Source organism: Paramisgurnus dabryanus, chromosome 16 (assembly GCF_030506205.2).
Source record: "Paramisgurnus dabryanus chromosome 16, PD_genome_1.1, whole genome shotgun sequence".
Lineage (NCBI taxonomy): Eukaryota > Metazoa > Chordata > Actinopteri > Cypriniformes > Cobitidae > Paramisgurnus > Paramisgurnus dabryanus.
This window is the reverse complement of record NC_133352.1, coordinates 7592319-7617730: the sequence shown is the minus strand read 5'-3', so window position 1 is coordinate 7617730 and position 25412 is coordinate 7592319. Positions and strand designations below refer to the sequence as shown.

General features: G+C 41.2%; 1 protein-coding gene across 1 annotated transcript in view; it reads right to left on the bottom strand.

Annotated features, from left to right (window-relative positions):
- flt4 (fms related receptor tyrosine kinase 4) overlaps nt 1-25412 on the bottom strand; it is a 90583-nt gene that overhangs the window by 46020 nt on the left and 19151 nt on the right. The window contains exons 2-5 of the mRNA XM_065267952.1: nt 20762-20858; nt 20141-20415; nt 13288-13415; nt 12205-12379 (exon numbers count right to left, since the gene is read on the bottom strand). Of these exons, the coding sequence (XP_065124024.1) occupies nt 12205-12379; nt 13288-13415; nt 20141-20415; nt 20762-20858 (675 nt within the window). The remainder of the gene's footprint in view (nt 1-12204; nt 12380-13287; nt 13416-20140; nt 20416-20761; nt 20859-25412) is intronic.

Sequence of the window (25412 nt, the reverse complement as noted above, 5' to 3'; positions counted from 1 at the left end):
GGGGGTTGGACCGTTTTACTTGTGACTCGGAGTGTAATCACTGGGCACATCATTGGCCACTCCCAAGCCACGCCCCTAGCAACCAAATACAGTACCCTAGCAACAGAGTAAACAAAGCCTTATATCTCCGCATCAGAACATCGTAGAGACACGGGGGTTGGACCGTTTTACTTGTGACTCGGAGTGTAATCACTGGGCACATCATTGGCCACTCCCAAGCCACGCCCCTAGCAACCAAATACAGTACCCTAGCAACAGAGTAAACAAAGCCTTATATCTCCGCATCAGAACATCGTAGAGACACGGGGGTTGGACCGTTTTACTTGTGACTCGGAGTGTAATCACTGGCCACATAATTGGCCACTCCCAAGCCACGCCCCTAGCAACCAAATACAGTACCCTAGCAACAGAGTAAACAAAGCCTTATATCTCCGCATCAGAACATCGTAGAGACACGGGGGTTGGACCGTTTTACTTGTGACTCGGAGTGTAATCACTGGGCACATCATTGGCCACTCCCAAGCCACGCCCCTAGCGACCAAATACAGTACCCTAGCAACAGAGTAAACAAAGCCTTATATCTCCACATCAGAACATCGTAGAGACACGGGGGTTGGACCGTTTTACTTGTGACTCGGAGTGTAATCACTGGGCACATCATTGGCCACTCCCAAGCCACGCCCCTAGCAACCAAATACAGTACCCTAGCAACAGAGTAAACAAAGCCTTATATCTCCGCATCAGAACATCGTAGAGACACGGGGGTTGGACCGTTTTACTTGTGACTCGGAGTGTAATCACTGGGCACATCATTGGCCACTCCCAAGCCACGCCCCTAGCAACCAATACAGTACCCTAGCAACAGAGTAAACAAAGCCTTATATCTCCGCATCAGAACATCGTAGAGACATGGGGTTTGGACCGTTTGACTCGTGACTCGGAGGGTAATCACTAGTGGATGCCATTTTTTTCCCTAGCAACCTAATACAGTACCCTAGCAACAGAGTAAACAAAGCCTTATATCTCCGCATCAGAACATCGTAGAGACACGGGGGTTGGACCGTTTGACTCATGACTCGGAGGCTAATCACTAGTGGATGCAATTTTTTTCCCTAGCAACCAAATACAGTACCCTAGCAACAGAGTAAACAAAGCCATATATCTCCGCATCAGAACATCGTAGAGACACGGGGGTTGGACCGTTTGACTCGTGACTCGGAGGGTAATCACTAGTGGATGCCATTATTTCCCTAGCAACCAAATACAGTACCCTAGCAACCGAATAAACAAAGCCTAATATCTCCACATCAGAACATCGTAGAGACATGGGGGCTGGACCGTTTTACTCGTGACTCGAAGGGTAATCACTAGTTAATGCCAAGAGGTGTTAAGCCACGCCCCTAGCAACCAAATATGAACACCCTAGCAACGGAATAAAGAAAGCCTTATATCTTCGCATCAGAACATCGTAGAGACAAGGGGGTTGGACCGTTTTACTCGTGACTCGAAGGGTAATCACTAGTGGATGCCAAGAGGTGTTAAGCCACGCCCCTAGCAACCAAATATGAACACCTAGCAACGGAATAAACAAAGCCTTAAATCTCTGCATCAGAACATCGTAGAGACACGGGGGTTGGACCGTTTTACTCGTGACTCGAAGGGTAATCACTAGTGGATGCCAAGAGGTGTTAAGCCACGCCCATAGCAACAAATATGAACACCTAGCAACGGAATAAACAAAGCCTTATATCTCCGCATCAGAACATCGTAGAGACATGGGGGTTGGACCGTTTGACTCGTGACTCGAAGTGTAATCACTAGTGGATGCCATTTTTTTCCCTAGCAACCAAATACAGTACCCTAGCAACCGAATAAACAAAGCCTAATATCTCCACATCAGAACATCGTAGAGATACGGGGGTTGGACCGTTTGACTCGTGACTCGGAGTGTAATCACTAGTGGATGCCAATTTTTTCCCTAGCAACCAAATACAGTACCCTAGCAACAGAGTAAACAAAGCCTTATATCTCTGCATCAGAACATCGTAGAGACACAGGGGTTGGACCGTTTTACTTTTGGCTTGGAGTATAATCATAAATTGTCCCCCGAAATTTGCCACGGCAAGCACCACTCACATTTTCTTCAGGAAATGTACCTATCTAGTTATTAGTGGTGCTTGCATTTATGCAAGGCATCACTATTACTATTGCTCATACTTATTATTAGTGGTGCTTGCATTTATGCAAAGCATCACTATTACTATCTTGCATACTTATTATTATTATTATTATTATTATTATTCTTCTTTTTCTGGACACTTTTTCGGCGCGTAACTCGTCCCGCACGCTTTGTCGTAGACCCATAAATTAGGGCTCAAATCGACCGGCTTATTGAGGAGAGGTGTGCTATGACTTTTATAAGCGATCGGGTGCAGGATTTCCGAAAGGGGGGCGAAAAACCACCCAAAAAATCCCATTGACTTAACATTGCGCCCAACTTTGACGAGTCATAGCTCCGCTCGAGGATTTTGTAGAAACATGTGGGTTACAACATTTGAAGAGGGTGGTAGGCTCTGTAAGAACATGGATCACAATGGGGTGTAAGTTGTACCCCTGGGGTGTAAGAGGTGCCCAAAAGTGCCCCAATGAAAAGTCAATGGGGCAAAATCCCATAGACTTACCATTGCAAAAATTTTGACGGGTCATAGGTCCGAGCCAGGATTTCATAGAAACATGTGGGTTACTAATTTTGAAGAGGGTGCTAGACTCTGTCAGGACGTCCCCCACAATGGGGTGTAAGGTTACCATAGCAACCATTTTGGGCACCCTAGCAACCTATACCATAGACTGCCATTATAAAATGCCCGGATGGATATCTTTGCACCACAGTGTCATAGAGACATGGGGGTGGGCTCATTTTACTCAGGCATCCAATCAGTCTCTCAGGATCCTTACAGACTTACTAAGCCACGCCCCTAGCAACCACTTTTGAGCACCCTAGCAACATAAAATACAAACAGTTATATCTCGGCATCAGAACATCGTAGAGACACGGGGGTTGGACCGTTTTACTTGTGACTAGGGGTGTAACAATTGGGCACATCATTGGCCACTCCCAAGCCACGCCCCTAGCAACCAAATTTGAGCACCCTAGCAACCGAATAAACAAAGCCTTATATCTCCGCATCAGAACATCGTAGAGACACGGGGTTTGGACCGTTTTACTTGTGACTCGGAGTGTAATCACTGGGCACATCATTGGCCACTCCCAAGCCACGCCCCTAGCAACCAAATACAGTACCCTAGCAACAGAGTAAACAAAGCCTTATATCTCCGCATCAGAACATCGTAGAGACACGGGGGTTGGACCGTTTTACTTGTGACTAGGGGTGTAACAATTGGGCACATCATTGGCCACTCCCAAGCCACGCCCCTAGCAACCAAATTTGAGCACCCTAGCAACCGAATAAACAAAGCCTTATATCTCCGCATCAGAACATCGTAGAGACACGGGGTTTTGACCGTTTTACTTGTGACTCGGAGTGTAATCACTGGGCACATCATTGGCCACTCCCAAGCCACGCCCCTAGCAACCAAATACAGTACCCTAGCAACAGAGTAAACAAAGCCTTATATCTCCGCATCAGAACATCGTAGAGACACGGGGGTTGGACCGTTTTACTTGTGACTCGGAGTGTAATCACAGAGCACATAATTGGCCACTCCCAAGCCACGCCCCTAGCAACCAAATACAGTACCCTAGCAACAGAGTAAACAAAGCCTTATATCTCCGCATCAGAACATCGTAGAGACACGGGGGTTGGACCGTTTTACTTGTGACTCGGAGTGTAATCACTGGGCACATCATTGGCCACTCCCAAGCCACGCCCCTAGCAACCAAATACAGTACCCTAGCAACAGAGTAAACAAATCCTTATATCTCCACATCAGAACATCGTAGAGACACGGGGGTTGGACCGTTTGACTCATGACTCAGAGGGTAATCACTAGTGGATGCAATTTTTTTCCCTAGCAACCAAATACAGTACCCTAGCAACAGAGTAAACAAAGCCTTATATCTCCGCATCAGAACATCGTAGAGACATGGGGTTTGGACCGTTTGACTCGTGACTCGGAGGGTAATCACTAGTGGATGCCATTTTTTTTCCCTAGCAACCAAATACAGTACCCTAGCAACAGAGTAAACAAAGCCTTATATCTCCGCATCAGAACATCATAGAGACACGGGGTTTGGACCGTTTGACTCGTGACTGGGAGGGTAATCACTAGTGGATGCAATTTTTTTCCCTAGCAACCAAATACAGTACCCTAGCAACAGAGTAAACAAAGCCTTATATCTCCGCATCAGAACATCGTAGAGACACGGGGGTTGGACCGTTTGACTCGTGACTCGGAGGGTAATCACTAGTGGATGCCATTTTTTTCCCTAGCAACCAAATACAGTACCCTAGCAACAGAGTAAACAAAGCCTTATATCTCCGCATCAGAACATCGTAGAGACACGGGGTTTGGACCGTTTGACTCGTGACTCGGAGGGTAATCACTAGTGGATGCCATTTTTTTCCCTAGCAACCAAATACAGTACCCTAGCAACAGAGTAAACAAAGCCTTATATCTCCGCATCAGAACATCGTAGAGACACGGGGGTTGGATCGTTTGACTCGTGACTCGGAGGGTAATCACTAGTGGATGCCAATTTTCTCCCTAGCAACCAAATACATTACCCTAGCAACAGAGTAAACAAAGCCTTTTATCTCCACATCAGAACATCGCAGAGACACGGGGGTTGGACCGTTTGACTCGTATCTCGGAGTGTAATCACTAGTGGATGCCAATTTTTTCCCTAGCAACCAAATGCAGTACCCTAGCAACAGAGTAAACAAAGCCTTATATCTCCGCATCAGAACATCGTAGAGACAAGGGGGTTTGACCGTTTGACTCGTGACTCGGAGTGTAATCACTAGTGGATGCCAATTTTCTCCCTAGCAACCAAATACAGTACCCTAGCAACCGAATAAACAAAGCCTTATATCTTCGCATCAGAATATCGTAGAGACATGTGGGTTGAATTGTTTTACTTTTGGCTTGGAGTATAATCATATATTGTCCCCCGAAATTTGCCACGGCAAGCACCACTTCACATTTTCTTCAGGAAATGTACCTATCTAGTTATTATTATTATTTTTATATCTGGACAAAATTTCGGCGCGTAACTCGTCCCGCACGGTTTGTCGTAGACACATGAATGAGGGCTCAAATTGACCGGTTTATTGAGGAGAGGTGTGCTATGACTTTTATAAGCGATCGGGTGCAGGATTTCCGAAAGGGGGGCGAAAAACCACCCCAAAAATCCCATTGACTTAACATTGGACCGAACTCATAGCTCCGCTCGAGGATTTTGTAGAAACATGTGGGTTCTAACATTTGAAGAGGGTGGTACGCTCTGTAAGAACATACATCACATTGGGGTGTTAGTTGTACCCCTGGGGTGTAAGAGGCACCCGAAATTTCCCATTGACTTATAATGGGGCAGGAAACATGCCCATATAAGGGAATAAAAAAGTTCCAGATGGAATATCTTCGCTTTACAATGTCGTAGAGACATGGGGGTGGGCTCATTTTACTCAGACATCCAATCAATTTATCAGGATAGTCCCAGAGCTATTAAGCCACGCCCCTAGCAACCACTTTTAAGCACCCTAGCAACATAAAATTCAAACAGTTATATCTAGGCATCAGAACATCGTAGAATAACGGGGGTTGGATCGTTTTACTCGTGACTCGGAGGATAATCACTGGCCACATCATTGGCCACTCCCAAGCCACGCCCCTAGCAACCAAATGTGAGCACCCTAGCAACAGAGTAAACAAAGCCTTATATCTTCGCATCAGAACATCGTAGAAACACGGGGGTTGGACCGTTTTACTTGTGACTCGAAGTGTAGCAACTGGTCACATCATTGGCCACTCCCAAACCCCGCCCCTAGCAACCAAATACAGTACCCTAGCAACAGAGTAAACAAAGCCTTATATCTTCGCATCAGAACATCGTAGAAACACGGGGGTTGGACCGTTTTACTTGTGACTCGGAGTGTAGCAACTGGTCACATCATTGGCCACTCCCAAACCCCGCCCCTAGCAACCAAATACAGTACCCTAGCAACAGAGTAAACAAAGCCTAATATCTTCGCATCAGAACATCGTAGAGACACAGGAGTTGGATCGTTTTACTTTTGGCTTGGAGTATAATCATATATGTTCCCCAGAATTTTGCCACGGCAAGCACCACTCACATTTTCTTCAGGAAATGTACCTATCTAGTTATTATTCTTCTTTTTCTGGACACTTTTTCGGCGCGTAACTCGTCTCGCACGGTTTGGCGTAGTGCCATGAAAGAGGGCTCAAATCGACCGGATTATTGAGGAGAGGTGTGCTATGACTTTTATAAGCGATCGGGTGCAGGATTTCCGAAAGGGGCGCGAAAAACCTCCCGAAAACGTCCCATTGACTTTACATTGCGTCGAACTTTGGCAGGTCATAGCTCCACTCTAGGATTTTGTAGAAACATGTGGGTTACAGCATTTGAAGAGGGTGGTAGGCTCTGTAAGAACATGGATCACATTGGGGTGTAAGTTGTACCCCTGGGGTGTAAGAGGTGCCCAAAAGTGCCCTAATGGAAAGTCAATGGGGCGAAAATCCCATAGACTAACATTGCCAAAAAAATTTGACAGGTCACAGGTCCAAGTGAGGATTTCATAGAAACATGTGGGTTACTAAAATTGAAGAGGGTGCTAGACTCTGTCAGGACGTACCCCACAATGGGGTGTAAGGTTACCATAGCAACCATTTTGGGCACCCTAGCAACCTATACCATTGACTGCCATTATAAAATGCCTAGATGGATATCTTCGCACCACAGTGTAATAGAGACATGGGGGTGGGCTCATTTTACTCAGGCATCCAATCAGTCTCTCAGGATCCTTACAGACTTACTAAGCCACGCCCCTAGCAACCACTTTTGAGCACCCTAGCAACATAAAATACAAACAGTTATATCTCCGCATCAGAACATCTTAGAGACACGGGGGTTGGACCGTTTTACTTGTGACTAGGGGTGTAACAATTGGGCACATCATTGGCCACTCCCAAGCCACGCCCCTAGCAACCAAATTTGAGCACCCTAGCAACCGAATAAACAAAGCCTTATATCTCCGCATCAGAACATCGTAGAGACACAGGGTTTGGACCGTTTTACTTGTGACTCGGAGTGTAATCACTGGGCACATCATTGGCCACTCCCAAGCCACGCCCCTAGCAACCAAATACAGTACCCTAGCAACAGAGTAAACAAAGCCTTATATCTCCGCATCAGAACATCGTAGAGACACGGGGGTTGGACCGTTTTACTTGTGACTCGGAGTGTAATCGCTGGGCTCATCATTGGCCACTCCCAAGCCACGCCCCTAGCAACCAAATACAGTACCCTAGCAACAGAGTAAACAAAGCCTTATATCTCCACATCAGAACATCATAGAGACACAGGGTTTGGACCGTTTTACTTGTGACTCGGAGTGTAATCACTGGGCTCATCATTGGCCACTCCCAAGCCACGCCCCTAGCAACCAAATACAGTACCCTAGCAACAGAGTAAACAAAGCCTTATATCTCCACATCAGAACATCATAGAGACACGGGGGTTGGACCGTTTTACTTGTGACTCGGAGTGTAATCACTGGGCACATCATTGGCCACTCCCAAGCCACGCCCCTAGCAACCAAATACAGTACCCTAGCAACAGAGTAAACAAAGCCTTATATCTCCGCATCAGAACATCGTAGAGACACGGGGGTTGGACCGTTTTACTTGTGACTCAGAGTGTAATCACTGGGCTCATCATTGGCCACTCCCAAGCCACGCCCCTAGCAACCAAATACAGTACCCTAGCAACAGAGTAAACAAAGCCTTATATCTCCGCATCAGAACATCGTAGAGACATGGGGGTCGGACCGTTTGACTCATAACTCGGAGGGTAATCACTAGTGGATGCCATTTTTTTCCCTAGCAACCAAATACAGTACCCTAGCAACAGAGTAAACAAAGCCTTATATCTCTGCATCAGAACATCGTAGAGACATGGGGTTTGGACCGTTTGACTCGTGACTCGGAGGGTAATCACTAGTGGATCCCATTTTTTTCCCTAGCAACCAAATACAGTACCCTAGCAACAGAGTAAACAAAGCCTTATATCTCCGCATCAGAACATCGTAGAGACACGGGGGTTGGACCGTTTGACTCATGACTCGGAGGGTAATCACTAGTGGATGCAATTTTTTTCCCTAGCAACCAAATACAGTACCCTAGCAACAGAGTAAACAAAGCCTTATATCTCCGCATCAGAACATCGTAGAGACACGGGGGTTGGACCGTTTGACTCGTGACTCGGAGGGTAATCACTAGTGGATGCCATTTTTTCCCTAGCAACCAAATACAGTACCCTAGCAACAGAGTAAACAAAGCCTTATATCTCCGCATCAGAACATCGTAGAGACACGGGGGTTGGATCGTTTGACTTTTGGCTTGGAGTATAATCATAAATTGTCCCACGAAACTTGCCACGGCAAGCACCACTCACATTTTCTTCAGGAAATGTACCTATCTAGTATTATTTATTATTATTTTTCAAATACGCTGCACTTTCGAAGAATAAATTGCAGATTTCCATGTGCAAAATATGCGGCGCTTGCATGATTTCATAATTCCCCGCATTTTTGTAGCAAAAATCACATATATCTTAGCAGAAAGTAGAAAAATGTTGCATTTACTTCACACAAGCGCAGCCATGTCCCCTGTTGCCATGGGAACGTTATGAAGTGACGTGTTTATGTGATGTGAGCATTGTTGAAAAGCTGCAAAAGCTGCAAACAGTTTTAAGTCCCCGCAGTTTTTTTGCAAGTTCCCGCAATTTCATTGCATAAAATTGCATAAATATTCCACATATTCCATCGCATTTTTTAGGAAACGTGCTGCAAGATCAAGGATTTTGCCCGCTATAATCACAAAAAACTCCCTGTTTTTCTGGAAGGACTGTATTGGGATTGCTAAGGTGTTCTTGGTGGTCTTTAAGTACAGTTGCTATGGGGTTGCTAGGGTGTTTTGAGTGATTTTTTTGCCTGGTTGCTATGGGGTTGCTAAGGTGTATGAGTGATTTTTTGTCTGGTTGCTATAGGGTTGCTAAGGTGTTGTGAGAGATTTAAAATTGTGGTTCTTATGGGGTTGCTATGGTGTTCTAAGTGATCTTTTTGTGTGGTTGCTAGGATGTTCTGAGTGTTTTTTGTATTTCTGTGTGGTTGCTTGGGTGTTCTATGTGTCAGGAGATATGTGCCAAAGTTTAATACCCAAGCTTAAAGGAATAGTCTACTCATTTTCAATATTAAAATATGTTATTACCTTAACTAAGAACTGTTGAATCATCCCTCTATCATCTGTGTGTGTGCACGTAAGCGCTGGAGCGCGCTGCGACGCTACGATAGCATTTAGCTTAGCCCCATTCATTCAATGCTGCCATTTAGAGATAAAGTTAGAAGTGACCAAACACATCAACGTTTTTCCTATTTGAGACGAGTAGTTATACGAGCAAGTTTGGTGGTACAAAATAAAACGTAGCGCTTTTCTAAGCGGATTTAAAAGAGGAACTGTATTGTATGGCGGAACAGCACTTTTGGGAGTACTTCGACTCGCCTGAAAAGTCCGCTCCCCTTCTCACTCTCATAATGGGAGAGGGAGGGTGTTACTGCGCCGAGTCGAAGTACTCACAAAAGTGCTATTACGCCATAAAATATAGTTCCTCTTTTAATTCTGCTTAGAAAAGCGCTATGTTTTATTTTGTACCACCAAACTTGCTCGTATAACTACTCGTCTTAAATAGGAAAAAAGTTGATGTGTTTGGTCACTTCTAACTTTATCTCTAAATGGTACCATTGAATGAATGGGGCTAAGCTAAATGCTATCGTAGCGTCGCAGGGCGCTCCAGCGCTTACGTGCACACACACAGATGACAGAGGGATGATTCAACAGTTCTTAGTTAAAGGGACACTTCACCCATTTGCATAAAGCGTTGTATAGTTAGAACCCCAGTCATGTTTTTGAATGGTCATGCATAATTTTCTCAGTTGCCACTGAGACAGGAGAAATACAGATTTCAGTGTTGCACTTCCTTCTTTCAATGATGTAAAAATCATCATATTGCATCATTGAAAGAAGGAAGTCCAATATCTTTGTTGAGGGAGTGAGACTACAAACACCTCTTTTCTCGGTCAAATAGGCACCAAATTCTAAATGTATGTTACATTTGGACTACAAATATGAGACACTTTCAATAAAGATTCATGTTTCTACGGGTGAAATGCTCCTTTAAGGTAATAACATATTTTAATATTGAAAATGAGTAGACTATTCCTTTAAGGCTTTGCTCAAAGCCCTAACATGTAATGTGAACAAAAGATATAATAATGCTAGCCTTAGCAAACATTGCTAATATCTGTAGCTGTCAGCAAATCTGAAATGATGTGAAATGAGAGATGACATTGTCTGATGATCAGCAGTTAGCAAAAAAGAAAAAAAATACATTTACTGAAGGGCCCAAGAGGGTCTGTCGGATAAGAGAGTGTTGCAAACAAACAATAAACAACTATTTTAAATGCATAGCTTGCATTCTTAGTACATGAGTGATGATCTCATTATTCCAAATAAACCCTAATGAGACTATGTGCAATTCTTAGCATAAATAAATAATGAAGAAATTTTGAACATTAGGTGAACTGCGCTTAAAATAATAAGGAAATATTTTCTTAAAAGGTCAGCTGGTATTGACTGTCATGCTCTATGGACTCTAAAAAGCATCACGTCAGTGAAGCCCAGTTTCATGTGGTCCTCAAAGAGAAAAAGCAGATTATTATTGGCAGATGTTGTACAACACATTAGATCAAAAAAGAAAGATTACCATCATTTAACAGTGCAATGATACATTTTGAGCGGTCCCTTAACAGGATGAGTGAACTTCATGGCCAATTCAGAGAGAAAACATTTATTCAAGTATCTGGATAGAGTTTTAAAAGTGTAAGAATTCTTAAAATAAAAAATCATTAAAGTGTTTTTGGTTCAACATTCTTTGGTGGGCCTGAAATAACATACCAATAACCAGTCATAGCTTTAACCCAACACCGTAACAATATCCACAGGAATGTTGTTCCATACCCTAATCCCAGGATTAAAATCAAGAGGAAGTGATTGGTTGATTGGAATGTTGTCATTGACTGTGGTTGGCTGACTGAATGTTTGTGATTCCATTCACTGGACATGAGCATTTGTCAAAATTCCTTAATGTAAATGACCCAGGAGGAACATGAATTTACTTAGTTAAATTACCTTAAAACCAACCACAATTAAGCCCATTTTTTTTTCAGTAATGTGATATATTTTACAATATTTAAATCTTTTAAGGGCATCTTGATGTCTCACATGGTAACGCTTATTTAACTTTATAATCTGTTTAGATTTTCATTGAGTGGAAATTAAATTTTGACACTGGCCAAAAAATACACTTATAACTATTAGACAATACTACATAATCACATGTTTTATTTTATTAACAACATTTATTAATATTTTTAATTTTTCTTTCCGAAACTGACAATTGTTTGTTAGACAAGACCCTTATGCATTATTTGGGATTGTTAAGAGTACTTTGAAGCTGCATTGCAACTGTTGGGGTCCAATAAAGTCCACTATTTGGATATTTTTTTTCTTTAAAAACTTAATTTCTTCTCTTAATAAAAAAAAAACATAAACATTTTGGATGTCATGGTAAATTATCTGGATTTTTTTTTAAATTAAGGAGTAATCCTTTAAGTTGTTTAAATATATATCCTTTTCAATTCCACAATTACAAGATTTATAATCAGTTTGAGGTGGAACTCTGTTCCCTCTCGAAATTCACTCCCCTGCCCTCCCATTTTCATCCCTGACTACAACAGCAACAAAAACAACATCTTAATATCTTATACTGGATACTGAAAACATAAACCAGATCAAATGACATCAAACACAAACTGAGGTACTCAATTCTGGTGTAAAACACAACAAGCACAACATTATTTTTTTACTGAACACTGAATAATCTCTTACCTGTGACCTGCACAAGGTACATAGATGATCTATAGTCATTGTTCTGGACAGAGACGGAGCAGAAGAACCCAAAGAAGATAGAAGTGTTCTCCAGGATGTGTTTGGGAACAGACCAGCCTCTTTTGTTATTCCAGGTGATGTCCTCACCTTCCAGAGGTACCGGAGACGACTCGAACTGTTCAAACAATGGCAAAATATCAAACATTGTACTCTGAAACTGACTAATAAAGCTCATGCGTACAAATGTGATTATCTGATGTATGAAAACAGTGGCCGCTATAAATGCAGACAGATGATTGTGATATGCCACCAAACGTCTTTGCCTTTGGATATGAGACATTTCTCATAACATTCCATTTTTTATATCCTACTAGTTGCTGTTTGGGATAAATGGAGAGGATAACAGCCTTAGACTCGCTATCTGTCTGAGGTAATACAGGAAATAACTTTTGGAAATATATCTTATCTCTCTCTCTGCAGAAGCTGTGCAGGAATCTCACTTTCCGAAATGTGTGAATCCTTTTTCCTAGATCACATTATGTAAGTTTAATCGAATTAGAAAGACATCAGACATGTTTATTGAATATAAAGCTGATGTAAGTGATTTTGGTTCACTCTGTATAAACCTTCCTACTACTGCAAGACAGAAATCCATGAAATGAACTTCCTGAGAAATCACAGCTGGGTGACAGGACCTGATCCACATAAGCAACAAAAACAGCCAAAACTAGAAAAAGGTATGTGCCTGTCAAAGTGTGTTATGATTGGCTGACATATCTTTGGAGGGTGTGGTTTGTCTTTGAAGATAACTAAACGACTTACGTTAACAACTTAAAACCCTTGTAGACCATTAAAAGAGTTGACAAGATCTTTCTGTCCCACTTCAACAACATTTAAGTTTGAGCTCATGGCTCATAAATTAAGTCTGCCTGCAGGAATGACCAAGTTACTGAAACTCGTTTATCAGTCAGGGACATGTCTGAAAATATCTGAAAGAGCTGAAGGAAGGTAAATCTTTAGAATAAAACAACAACAAATCTGTCCAAAAAAATCCACTTAGCAAAGAGATCCTGTTGTACTTACCATGAAGAGAGAGACTTTAAGGTCAGGATCTGAGATCAGACATGGCACCTCAATGTGTGTTTCAGAGTCTGTTATGAAGATGGTCTCCACGCCGTTCTCATTTGTTCTGACGAATGGATGTGTTGGATCTGTTTGGAAAAAAAATGTGGACATCCGTAATTTCTCCAATAAACAGTAGGCTACTATTATATCACTTCTTGCAGATATCATGCGAAAGTTACCAGGTTTACTAGATTTACATGGTCATGATATGAGAGTGAATAACTGCATTGGTTAGTAGGCAATTTTAACCACTCTCATGCTAATACATTCATTTCCCTGCTGAAAAAAACCCAGCATCAAACCAGCATGGACCAGCATGGGAATTATGCTGGTCTATGCTGGTTTGAGGCTGGTTTAGCTGGTGGTCACCAGCATACCAGCACCAAAACACAACATATGCTGGTCTTGCTGGTATGATTGGTGCTAATGCTGGTTAGGTGCTGGTTTAGCTGGTGCTTATGCTGGTTTGGTGCTGGTTTAGCTGGTGTTCAGTAGCAAACCAGCACCAAAACACAACTGGTCTTGCTGGTTAAGCTGTTTTTTCAGCAGGGTTCAAGGCAAAGTAAGATTGTAAGATCATCTGTAAGATTTTTGCATTGAAATATCCAAAATCACTAGCATAGTGTTGTATATTTTATTCACGTGTTATAAAATTAATGTTTTCAACAATTTTTACCAGCTCTCTGCTGCTGTTCATATGATTGTTTGTCAATGACATTATGTCCAGGTTATCATTGGTTTCTGCTTTTAAAGGACCACAGCACCCTTTTTCAATATTTGACTATGTTCTTACTTCATCTTAGACAAATTTATACATACCTATCTTTTTTCAATGCATGCACTTAATCTTCTGCCTTAAAGTTACACTCCTTACCATATTTGGAATATCAGCTCCCGATATCAGCCAATGGCGGGCTTTCATGACAATAGTTGCCGATAGTTATTATTATTATCACCACAGTTTTACATTAACATGCACGTTGCATGCTTTTCCTTACATAAGAGGTTTGTGTGCTTCACTTTGTCCGAGAAAGCTTGTAACGTGCATGGATTGCTTCTAGCACCTGAACTTGTAATACGCATGACTCTGACTCTTTCTTGCACCTGAACTGGTAATACGCGAGGCTCTGACATTTCCTTGCACCAGAGAGGTTTTTAGTCACGCAGGGGTTTAAAACCAGTAAGTGTGTTGTTCTCACTCCCTGGCACGCTGGAAATTTCAGAGCGCTTGGGTTTTAATGACGCACTCGGATTAATGGCATCAGTTTTAAGAAGGCTGCGGTCATGACAGTGTTGCCCTTAGAGTAAATTAGCTTCTTTTGTTCACCAATCAAATGCCTTGTCATAAATGAGTAAAAAATTAACAAATAAATAAATGAGTAAACTACTGCCCCGCCCCCCAATATTATCGTGTATCGGCAATCTTACAGGCTTACGATAGGACGATCTCAAAATGGGGAATATCGCCCAAAACTAATCTCTACAACATGGCGGCTGCAACAATACTACAGCAAGAACAAAAGTTAGGCCTTTTTTCTTTGTGTATACATTTGGGCGATGTTATGCAAATCTTCCCACACAGTGACGTAGATTTAAATGAGGTGATTAAAGAAGGTGTGGATGAGCCTTTACTTTTAGAAAGAAATCTTTTTTGGGTTTAAGACATTAAACTTTGTGACTTTACGCATCTTCTATATGCACAAACATGTTTAACACTCCAAAGACAAAGGAAAACATGAAATCACATCAAATGACCCCTTTAATGTTTCACTCGAATAATTCCTTCATCTAGCAGTTCACGTTAAGTTGAGTGAATAAAAAACCCTTTAGACGGATTTAGTCTGTGGACCATCCCCAATATCCAAGAGGGGAGATTTTCACCACACAGCTTTATCAACAGTCTCCAGCGTGGTTCCTAAATCCACTTAAGAACATGATTTTGTCTTTGTCAGAATCCATATGTGGGGAGCTGCTAAAACAAACCTCTCTGGCTTACGCTTTCCACAAGAGGTCACAGTGCTGTTTCTAAGCCTTTATTTGAATATCACCTGGTGATGCCTAAAGACGCAAGTATTCGAGTGTGATTTTTCCTCATGCGGCTCAAAGCAATCACTCCAAGCTGTCGGAGTCCAAGCAAAAGGTTCATATCTTAAGGTTTACGTTTCTGCCCCGTGGTGGTCTGCATATACACAGACATAATGGGAAAAAATATACAAATCCTCAAAGTTACACTTAGTTTTTACAATAAATCATCCTTAGGAGGTGAAAGGCTTTCTTGGGGGGGTCTTCCAGGGAGGATGAGAGGCGTTCTGGGGCATGACATGTAGCCATAACGGAGCGCTCAATGCCGGCAACTCCTAGGGGCCACAGGCGGAGGTATGGGGACCTGTGAGCGGTTAACTGAAGCCACATGCAGCCAGGTGCCATTCTGCTTTACGCTCTCTGCTAATTTATAGCTGTGATTTCAGCTGGTCCTGATCAGACCCCTGCTAAGATCTGTGGAAACGGTTTCGAGACCTTGTCAGGAGAAATCAAGCAACGTTTCACACGAATGAGCGAGTCAGCATGGTGTTTGTACCTGACTCTACCCGGCTCTGTTTCATGCACGCTCTTAAAACACTGTCAAGGAATCAGAGTAACACCAAGCAAGCTGTCCACCGTAGGCGACTCTTTGATCAACTGGTTTAAAAAACCAATTGGTTACAAATACTATCAGGATTGTGTTGCAAAGTTAAATTATTTCCAGTTAAAGTCCTACTGGAAAGTTTACTCAAAAATAGCTGATATTATTTAAGCTTTCCAGTGTATTTGAATAAACTAGGCAAATAAATCTAGGCAGATATTTTTGTAAAATTATTAAAGTACATCAACCACATTAATATCTAGACACAATCCTGTATATTTCTTTCTGGCACTTGAGGTCACTATTAAAAAGACATTCCACTTTTTTTGAAAATATGCTAATTTTCCAGCTCCCCTAGAGTTAAACATTTAATTTTTACCACTTTGGAATCCATTTAGCTGATCTCTGGGTCTGCACTTTAAACATAGCTTAACACAATCCATTGAATCTGATTAGATCATTAGCATCACGCAAAAAATAACCAAAGCGTTTCGAGCAGTTCGTAATATCACTTTGCCTGCTGCAGCAATGTTACAGCAGATTATTACGCCAGAATGAAAGTATAATTCCCAGCATATCAGCCTATAAAATCACAACTTTTAATTTTCCATCGGTCTTAGTACACAATGTAACTATAGAAGAGTCAAAATAAACAGGAAAACAGGAAAAATATCATGACTCTTTTGCGCGATGATAATGGTCTAATCAGATTCAATGGATTGTGCTAAGCTATGTTAAAAGTGCTTGCGCCAGACCCGGAGATCAGGTGAATGGATTCCAAAATGGTAAGAATCAAATGTTTAACTCTAGGGGAGCTGGAAAAGCCCCCAAAAGTGAGCTGACCCCAGTCGAACCATGGGGTACTATGCAATGGAAAAGCACCAGTAGACTAAAATGCAAGTTTGAATTGCTTTAATTTAAAAACACCTGGCTAATCTTCACATATATTGGTGACTTTGGTTTGTCTCAAGATGCACACCTGGAGTGTTTTTTGTAAGGTTTGTTTGTAAAAACTTCTTAAATGACCTAATATAAATAAGGACTAGTCCTGAATTAGCCTAAACCCTTTCCAGTATTATGCCCCATAATAATAGGATATTTTACTAAAATCTTTAACTGTAGAAAGTCATACAACTGGGATAGCATGAGGGTGGAGAATTATTTTAATTTGGGTGAACAGTTCTTTTAAATAATCTCTAATGATGTCTTGAATAGATGGGCAGGTTTTTAAAGTCAAACTGTAAAAGAAGTGTTGGACTGGATTCAAAAAGTATTTTCCCAGAAAAGAGTGATCATTGACAAGAAGTGTTGAACAGAAGATTTGGCTGAAAAGGCCCATTTAATCAGCGGCACAAATCCAGACAGCCAAATGTAATGCCAATGAAAATTAAATTACAGTTAAACACCCATCCACATTATTGAGGTGTTAATCTGGCTGAATCATCAAAATTATTAATATGCAGCCTTAAAGTGCCAGTCACGTCCAATTTTTAGGCTTCCTGATATATTTATATATATGTTATATTTATGCATTTGGCAGATGCTTTTATCCAAAGTGACTTACATTGCATTCAAAGCTATACATTTTTATAAGTACTTGTGTTCCCTGGGTTTGAACCCATGACCTTTTGTGCTGCAAATGCAATGCCCTACCACTGAGCTATACAGTTAAAGGAATAGTCTTCTCATTTTCAATATTAAAATATGTTATTACCTTAACTAAGAAGAGTTGATACATCCCTCTATCATCTTAGTGCGTGCGCGTAAGCGCTGGGGCGCGCTGCGACACTTCGATAGCATTTAGCTTAGCCCCATTCATTCAATGGTACCACTCAGAGATAAAGTTAGAAGTGACCAAACACATCAACGTTTTTCCTATTTGAGACGAGTAGTTATACGAGCAAGTTTGGTGGTACAAAATAAAACTTAGCGCTTTTCTAAGCAGATTTAAAAGAGGAACTATATTGTATGGCGGAACAGCACTAATGGGAGTACTTCAACTCGGCGCAGTAACACCCTCCCTCTCCCATTATGAGAGGGAAAAGGGGAGCGGATTTTTCAGGTGAGTTGAAGTACTCCCAAAAGTGCTATTACGCCATACAATATAGTTCCTCTTTTAAATCCGCTTAGAAAAGCGCTACGTTTTATTTTGTACCACCAAACTTGCTCGTATAACTACTCGTCTTAAATAGGAAAAACGTTGATGTGTTTGGTCACTTCTAACTTTATCTCTGAGTGGTACCATTGAATGAATGGGGCTAAGCTAAATGCTATCGAAGTGTCGCAGCGCGCTCCAGCGCTTACGTGCACGCACTAAGATGATAGAGGGATGTATCAACTCTTCTTAGTTAAGGTAATAACATATTTTAATATTGAAAATGAGTAGACTATTTCTTTAAGGAGTCCCGAACATCAGGTTTAAATGCATGCAAGTTCAAAACAGTCATTTTCTCATAATATACATTTAATATTATTCTCAGAGATCCCCAAATGATTCATGTAAATCCGTTCAACAACTCAGGCTGCCTAAACCCCACCTTTCGGCAGCCTACTCTGCTCTGATTGGTCAACTGACACAGTCTACGCACAGTCCAACAATAGTGCAACATACATTGACCTAATGTTAATATGTCTTACTGACAAAACATTTAGAGTTTGAAACCCGATGTCAATACACATCATTCATCATTAATCAAATTAATAAAAACGACAACAGACACTAACATTTTTACAGCCATGTAAGCAAGCAGCTAACCGGGCCATAGCTAAACAGTAAACAGTAACTGCAACATGCGTTAGACTGCAGGTGGAGATTATGCAAAGTATGCCTTGCAACATGATCTCACAAAGTTCTGTGGGATAGTCACAGAATTTTTGGCTAATTTTTCCGTGGCATTCTCACGGATCTTCACATATTTCCGTGGCCCTGCCACGGACTTTCTTTTCCGTGGCATTCTCCTCCAGGATTGGTTACTCAACTGATTTTTCCCATTTTCAAACCATTGTCGCTTCGGTTTAGGGTTAGATTTGGTGTTTTCGTTAGTGTGTCACTTTAAGTATTGGTTTATACTATTTTTTCTGATGTATTCTTTTATATTTTCTAAACTTTAATCAATTGTAGCCTGGCGTTGGGGTTAGAGTTGGGTTTGGGTAAGGATGTCATTTCATGTAAATCTAACCCTAAACCGAAGCGACAATGGTAAGAAAATAGGACAAAACAGTTGAGTAACCAATCCTTGAGAATGCCACTGAAAAGAAAGTCAGTGGCAGGGCCACGGAAATATGCGGAGATCCGTGAGAATGCCACGGAAAATGAGCAAAACATTCCGTGACTATGCCACAGAATTTCGTGAGATCATGTTGTGCCTTCATACGTAGACAGACAACAGCCCATGATCCGAAAATAATATGACTCGAAAATGCAGTTCATGGACGCCTTTTTACTTTAGAAGCCAAAAACGTTATTTATCGTGCACTTTTTGGTTTAACTACTTTGCACATTGTTTACATTGATGGACAGCTACATGACGCTGCAATACATATAATTTTCGATATTGGATCTGACTGGCACTTTAAATATGATATAAAGCAACTTTGGCAGGCACTTTCTCTCGGATTTCAGCGGATTTCAACGCATGCTGCATCTTTTCAATACTTCCTCGTATTTCGTTTATTCAGTTCAACAGTTCAGGGCATCACAGGGGCAAAGCAAACATGCTCAAAGCGTGTTCATCTATAATTTTCTGATGTTTTGAGAGAAATGTTTATGGTGATCTTGTCTGCTCCCCAAAGAAAAGAGAAACCTTAGACAAGAATTCTTCAGGCAAAGCATTCATGGGGGGTGAAATAAGAATGGGTTTCGTGATTTTGTTTGCCTGGGGAAGAAGCCACAAATTGCAACACGATATTCTGGTCAGATATAAATGATTCTTTCGAGCGAAACACTTTCCATGGTAAATAACATCAACTTTTTTCATAGGTCCAGTGTGTATTTACACGAATGGCCTAAAGCAACAGAAAAAATTGGTGTCCATTGAAATATTGTTTACAATTACGCTTGGGCTCACTAACAATGAATTACTGTTGGTTTACAGCCATAAAACTGCAATTGTATCATAATTGGTGGATTGATGATGGTGATCTAACAGGCTGGCTCGTATGATCACATTAAAACCTCACAGTTCTCACCTCGCACGAAGACGTATACGCTGGCAGCCGTGGTTCCATCGATGATCGCTTTAAAGTCCTGGTAGAAACAGCGGTACAACCCCGAATCATCGGCCTGGGCGTTGGACAGTATTAATTTTTTGCAGTAGGGTTTCCCAGCCTCCCCCTGGCACTCCTTTACCCTGACTGCTCTGTGATCCGGAGCGTCAGCGGGCGCCGACAGATCCTGTCGATCTGTAAACTCAATTTTACCCAAAGACTCTTCAGGCCAGCTCCAGTCCAGTATCCTCTGTCCCCTGATGGAGCAGATAATCATGTTATAGATAGTCAGCTTCATATATTAGTCCTAAATGTCTGTCAGAGTTTTTGCCATTTGTATTATTACCTGGCAAAAATAGTAAATCCAATAACCTGGAAAAGTAATAGCACGCTAACTTTCCAAAAATAACTAAGAAGATGTCTGACTATAATGTTGTGAAGGACGCCCTTTGCAGGAAAATATCCATACCTTTATTACAACATGCAATTTCCACACATGCACAAAGTGGGTGTAGAAACTTTTAACCCTGTCTGTACCCAGCCTGTGTCCCAATTCACATACTATGCCCTAAGTATGTAATGTTTTTGTGTTGATGGTTGTACCTGCATGTAATAGTGACTGTGTTGTTAGCGTTAAGCACGATCTGGTCTTTGGTGTCCTCAAGGGTGGGTGGACTCATAGAAAACCCAGTCACGAGACCTGCATGAAGAAAAAAAACATTATGATAAGTTCTCCTTACTGAAAGCAGAACCTCTAAGCGATCTAATTCCCTCAGATGCCCCAGGCACTTATAATCACTCATATCTGATCCTCGGATGTGTCCCATCCTTACTGTTATTTATTACTGAGGATTGGCTTTAAATCATCGGGTATCCCAATGGATTACCGAGACGAATATCAACAGATGGGCTTTAGCCTCTATTACGGGACCCCATCATTTTTTACTTTTTAACTAGAGCACATTAAAAGGTCTTTAATCTGGTTTGTGTATCACTGACAGCAGGACAGAGGGGTTGAAAGGTCATTGTCCACATGTTAATTGGTCTTCGAGTGTTGATGGTATGAATGTGTTGTGTTGCTCTCCGAGGACACGAGCCCTATGAACATGTCATGAGGAGTTATGAGATCCACCTGGATCAGATTTACACCAAACAATGACAAGAAGAAAGACAGAGAATCAAAACAAGTGTTACTTTACTATGACAACTTTACAGGGAGGACAAAAAGGTGGAAATATTCAACTGGATATGACACGCATGCTGTTTGATACCAAAGTGTATTGTTACACAATTTTACTGTAGTTTGACACATTTCAGAAGGAAAAAGACATTTTTGGTAAGATTTTAAAGGAGTTGTTCACAAGAAAATGAAAATGTGGATACTTCAATAAGAAATGGGTGTGCATTTTGGAGGTTTGCCATGTCGGCTCCAATATAAGAAGGTAACATGACAGCTTTTTAATATAAAATTAGTTTGTGTTCAGCTGAAGAAATAAACTCATATACATTGCGACATGGCGATGAGTAAATTATGAGAGAAGAACTGTTTCTTTGAAATTTAGCATTACCCACAACAAAACCCAAAACTATGCCAATATGATGGCCTGTAAATAATGACATAATGTATTTATATCAAAACATGTATCCATATTATGCATCATATAATGTAATTAATATAACAACATTAATCACTCTTTTGTTTTTGCTCACTTCTGTAAGCGTCTGCTAAATGCCTAAATGTAAAGGTAAATACAGTAAGAAGCATCCTGAATATGAGAGAGTCACATATGCTATAAAATGAGAAGCAGTTTAAATGCCATCTCCCCAGACTAGCAGGGCAAAAATGATTTGCATGCACGTCAATTCGCGTCCAAACACTATAAGCACGCGTGTCAATCAAAGGGAATATTTCTGGAGCAGTTCACTTCATGTGCACAATCCATCTGTTTCAGACGCATCCGGTCTCAATAGAGCCCACAATAGAATTTTGTAAATATTTGATGTGTAGTCAGTGACCTGTTTACAGTTCAACACGAACATCCTGGTGGCTTTTCTGCACAAGTATTTTAAGCTTCAGAGATTTATTAATTTCAGGATTGAAACAGCTTATATCAAAATATGCTGGAAAACCAGGACAATCCAGGACAATTACTAATACAACATCCAGAAGGATGTTCAGCCATAACTCCTTTATGAGCTCCTGTGTGGTGTCTACAGATTGTTGGAGTCTCAGTCTCACAGTCTCAGATTCATGGTATATATCATCAGAGGATGGGTACATGGTGGTCATAAAGGGATGGACATGGTCAGAAACAATGCTCAGGTAGGCCGTGGCATTTAACAATGCCCAAATTGCGCTAAGGGGCCTAAAGTGTGCCAAGAAAACATCCCCCACACCATTACACCACCACAACCAGCCTGCACAGTGGTAACAAGGCATGATGCATCCATGTTCTCATTCTGTTTAAACCAAATTCTGACTCTACCATCTGAATGTCTCAACTGAAATCGAGACTCATCAGACCAGGCAAAATTTTTCCAGTCTTCAACTCTCCAATTTTGGTGAGCTTGTGCAAATTGTAGCCTCTTTTTCCTATTTGTAGTGGAGATGAGTGGTACCCGGTGGGGTCTTCTGCTGTTGTAGCCCATCCGCCTCAAGGTTGTGCGTGTTGTGGCTTCACAAATGCTTTGCTGCATACCTCGGTTGTAAGGAGTGGTTATTTCAGTCAAAGTTGCTCTTCTATCAGCTTGAATCAGTCGGCCCATTCTCCTCTGACCTCTAGCATCAACAAGGCATTTTCGCCCACAGGACTGCCGCAAACTGGATGTAAACCTTAGAAATGGTTGTGAATGAAAATCCCAGTAACTGAGCAGATTGTGAAATACTCAGACCGGCCCGTCTGGCACCAACAACCATGCCACGCTCAAAATTGCTTAAATCACCTTTCTTTCCCATTCTGACATTCAGTTTGGAGTTCAGGAGATTGTCTTGACCAGGACCACCCCTAAATGCATTGAAGCAAATGCCATGTGATTGGTTGATTAGATAATTGCATTAATGAGAAATTGAACAGGTGTTCCTAATAATCCTTTAGGTGAGTGTATATCTCAGATTATTGCTCGTGTCTCATATATATATATATCTCAGACTATTGCTTGAGTGTAGGGATGCACCAAATGTTCAGCAACTGAAATTATTCAGCCGAAAATAGCAAAAAACGGAACAAGTTAAAAGACCAAATACATTTTACAGAACAAAGAGGTCCTTGATGACGCAATTAAATAGCAACCAGCACAAAGTGAGAGGCGAGCAAATGCAGCAAACATGTTGGTAAAAGCATTTTAAAGTGTCAGAGAAATACACGAAAACATACAGCACTTCAAGTTTCATTTATCATTTAAAAACAAACACACTGAACACCATGCATCTATCTGAGTATCTGCTGAATGCACAAGCACGGAGTAGAGAGACTTTAGCTCTTTATCTCATGTCATAGAACGACAAGGAGCGTCAGCAGTATGTAATAAAAACTTCCTCATACCAGTAAAGTCCTACAATGACAAACACGCTTATATTAAACAAGAAATAAAACCTTTATTAACAATAAGGTTTTTTATAGACTGCTTTGTTGAGCGCTTTTTTCTCTGTCAATCTTGCTGTTGTCTCTCTCTCTCTCTCTGCTCGTGCTTGACCATGCACGCAGGCGTGCGTCCGCTGCTCGACATACAGTACAGTGCTATATAAGCGTTGTTGCAAGTTTTTTTTTCATTTTGTGCAGATGTAGTAGATCGGATTAATAGCCAAGACTCATTTATGTGGTCGAAGGTAATGGGACAGTTTTAACAACTCTATATATCTATATCTATCTGATCAGAGAAGTGACCAAGTGTAAAAAGCCCTATAATGACTGCTGGAATTTTTTTTTAAATGTAATTGTTAAATAAATATAGTAAAAAGGACATTCTGAAAATGTAACTTGTGCAATGTTGAGAAAATTGGCAAAATAATTACGACAATAATTTTTTTAATTTGTTTGGTATTCGGCTTTTGGCTGAGTTTTTCATTTTATTCGGCTTCGGCCAAGAATTTTCCTTTAGGTGCATCCCTAGTTGAGTGTTAGATTCAGGTTATATATTTCCTCACTCATCAAGCTTTTCCTGTTGAAAGTCAAATCAAAACCAGTAGCTGATACAGACATTTTCATCGCAAAATCTCACACCTTCCAACTATTTCTGGTAGGAAACAACTGTTTTTCACATTATTTTGTCTCTATTGTAGAAGAGCAGCAGTCACTAACCTTTGACCCTTGACTCCTCACCTCCTCTTAATAAAGATATTTCACGTTGGATTAAAGCAGCAGTGGTTCTCAAACTGGGGGGCGAGAGATGGTGCCGGAGGGGTGCAGTTTTTATGAAATTTTTATACAGTACATTAATTTATGTATTTCTATGTAATGCATTTAAGGCTACTGACCAACAGCACTACATGTGTTGTGTTTACTTCAAATTCTAAGTTTGAGATTGTTTTATGTCAGGAATTATCTTTGAGGGGCACCAAAAAGTTTGAGAACTAGTGAATTATGGCTACTGGAACAAATGGGCTGAGCTGGCATTTCATCATGCATTCTTCAGTCTGAAGCTAATGCGTAACAACACGTCGTGTGTTGTTTCTCTACAGTACAACATTAGCATTTAACTGAAAACATTACCACAATGATAACACATCTATGTATTAGTTTGATATAAGTTTTGTTTATTTATAAAAGTTGGTACTGATCAATATTACTGTACAAAGAGCATATCTTTTATCTTCAAATATGAGTCCCTCCTTCAATTTAAATCTGTGCACTTTCTTTATTTTGATGTGCTCTACTTCTAATAATCAGAGACAATCGGAACAAATAAATGGTTAATGTGTTATATATCTATATTCCCTTTGGGGATAATGCATCAGCAGTAAAGGTGCCGTTCCCTTTCAATACGGTTCACTTCGCATTGCGTCAGTTAGCTGACGCTATGGGGGAAACTCCTGTTTACTCCGTGACTGAAGCCTATTGGTTAACGTCTGTACAAAGTACAGACCAATGACGTTTGAACCCGCGCGCGGGAGGAACGCGTCCCTATATAAGCGCGGTTCAATCGTCAGCAGCTCATTATTTTCTCCTTCAGCGCGAACCTCTCGCTGCTCCGAAGAAAAGAAGAAGCCTTACCTCGCCGTTGACAAAAGCCCTGCAGCGGAGTCCAGGCCTAGCGT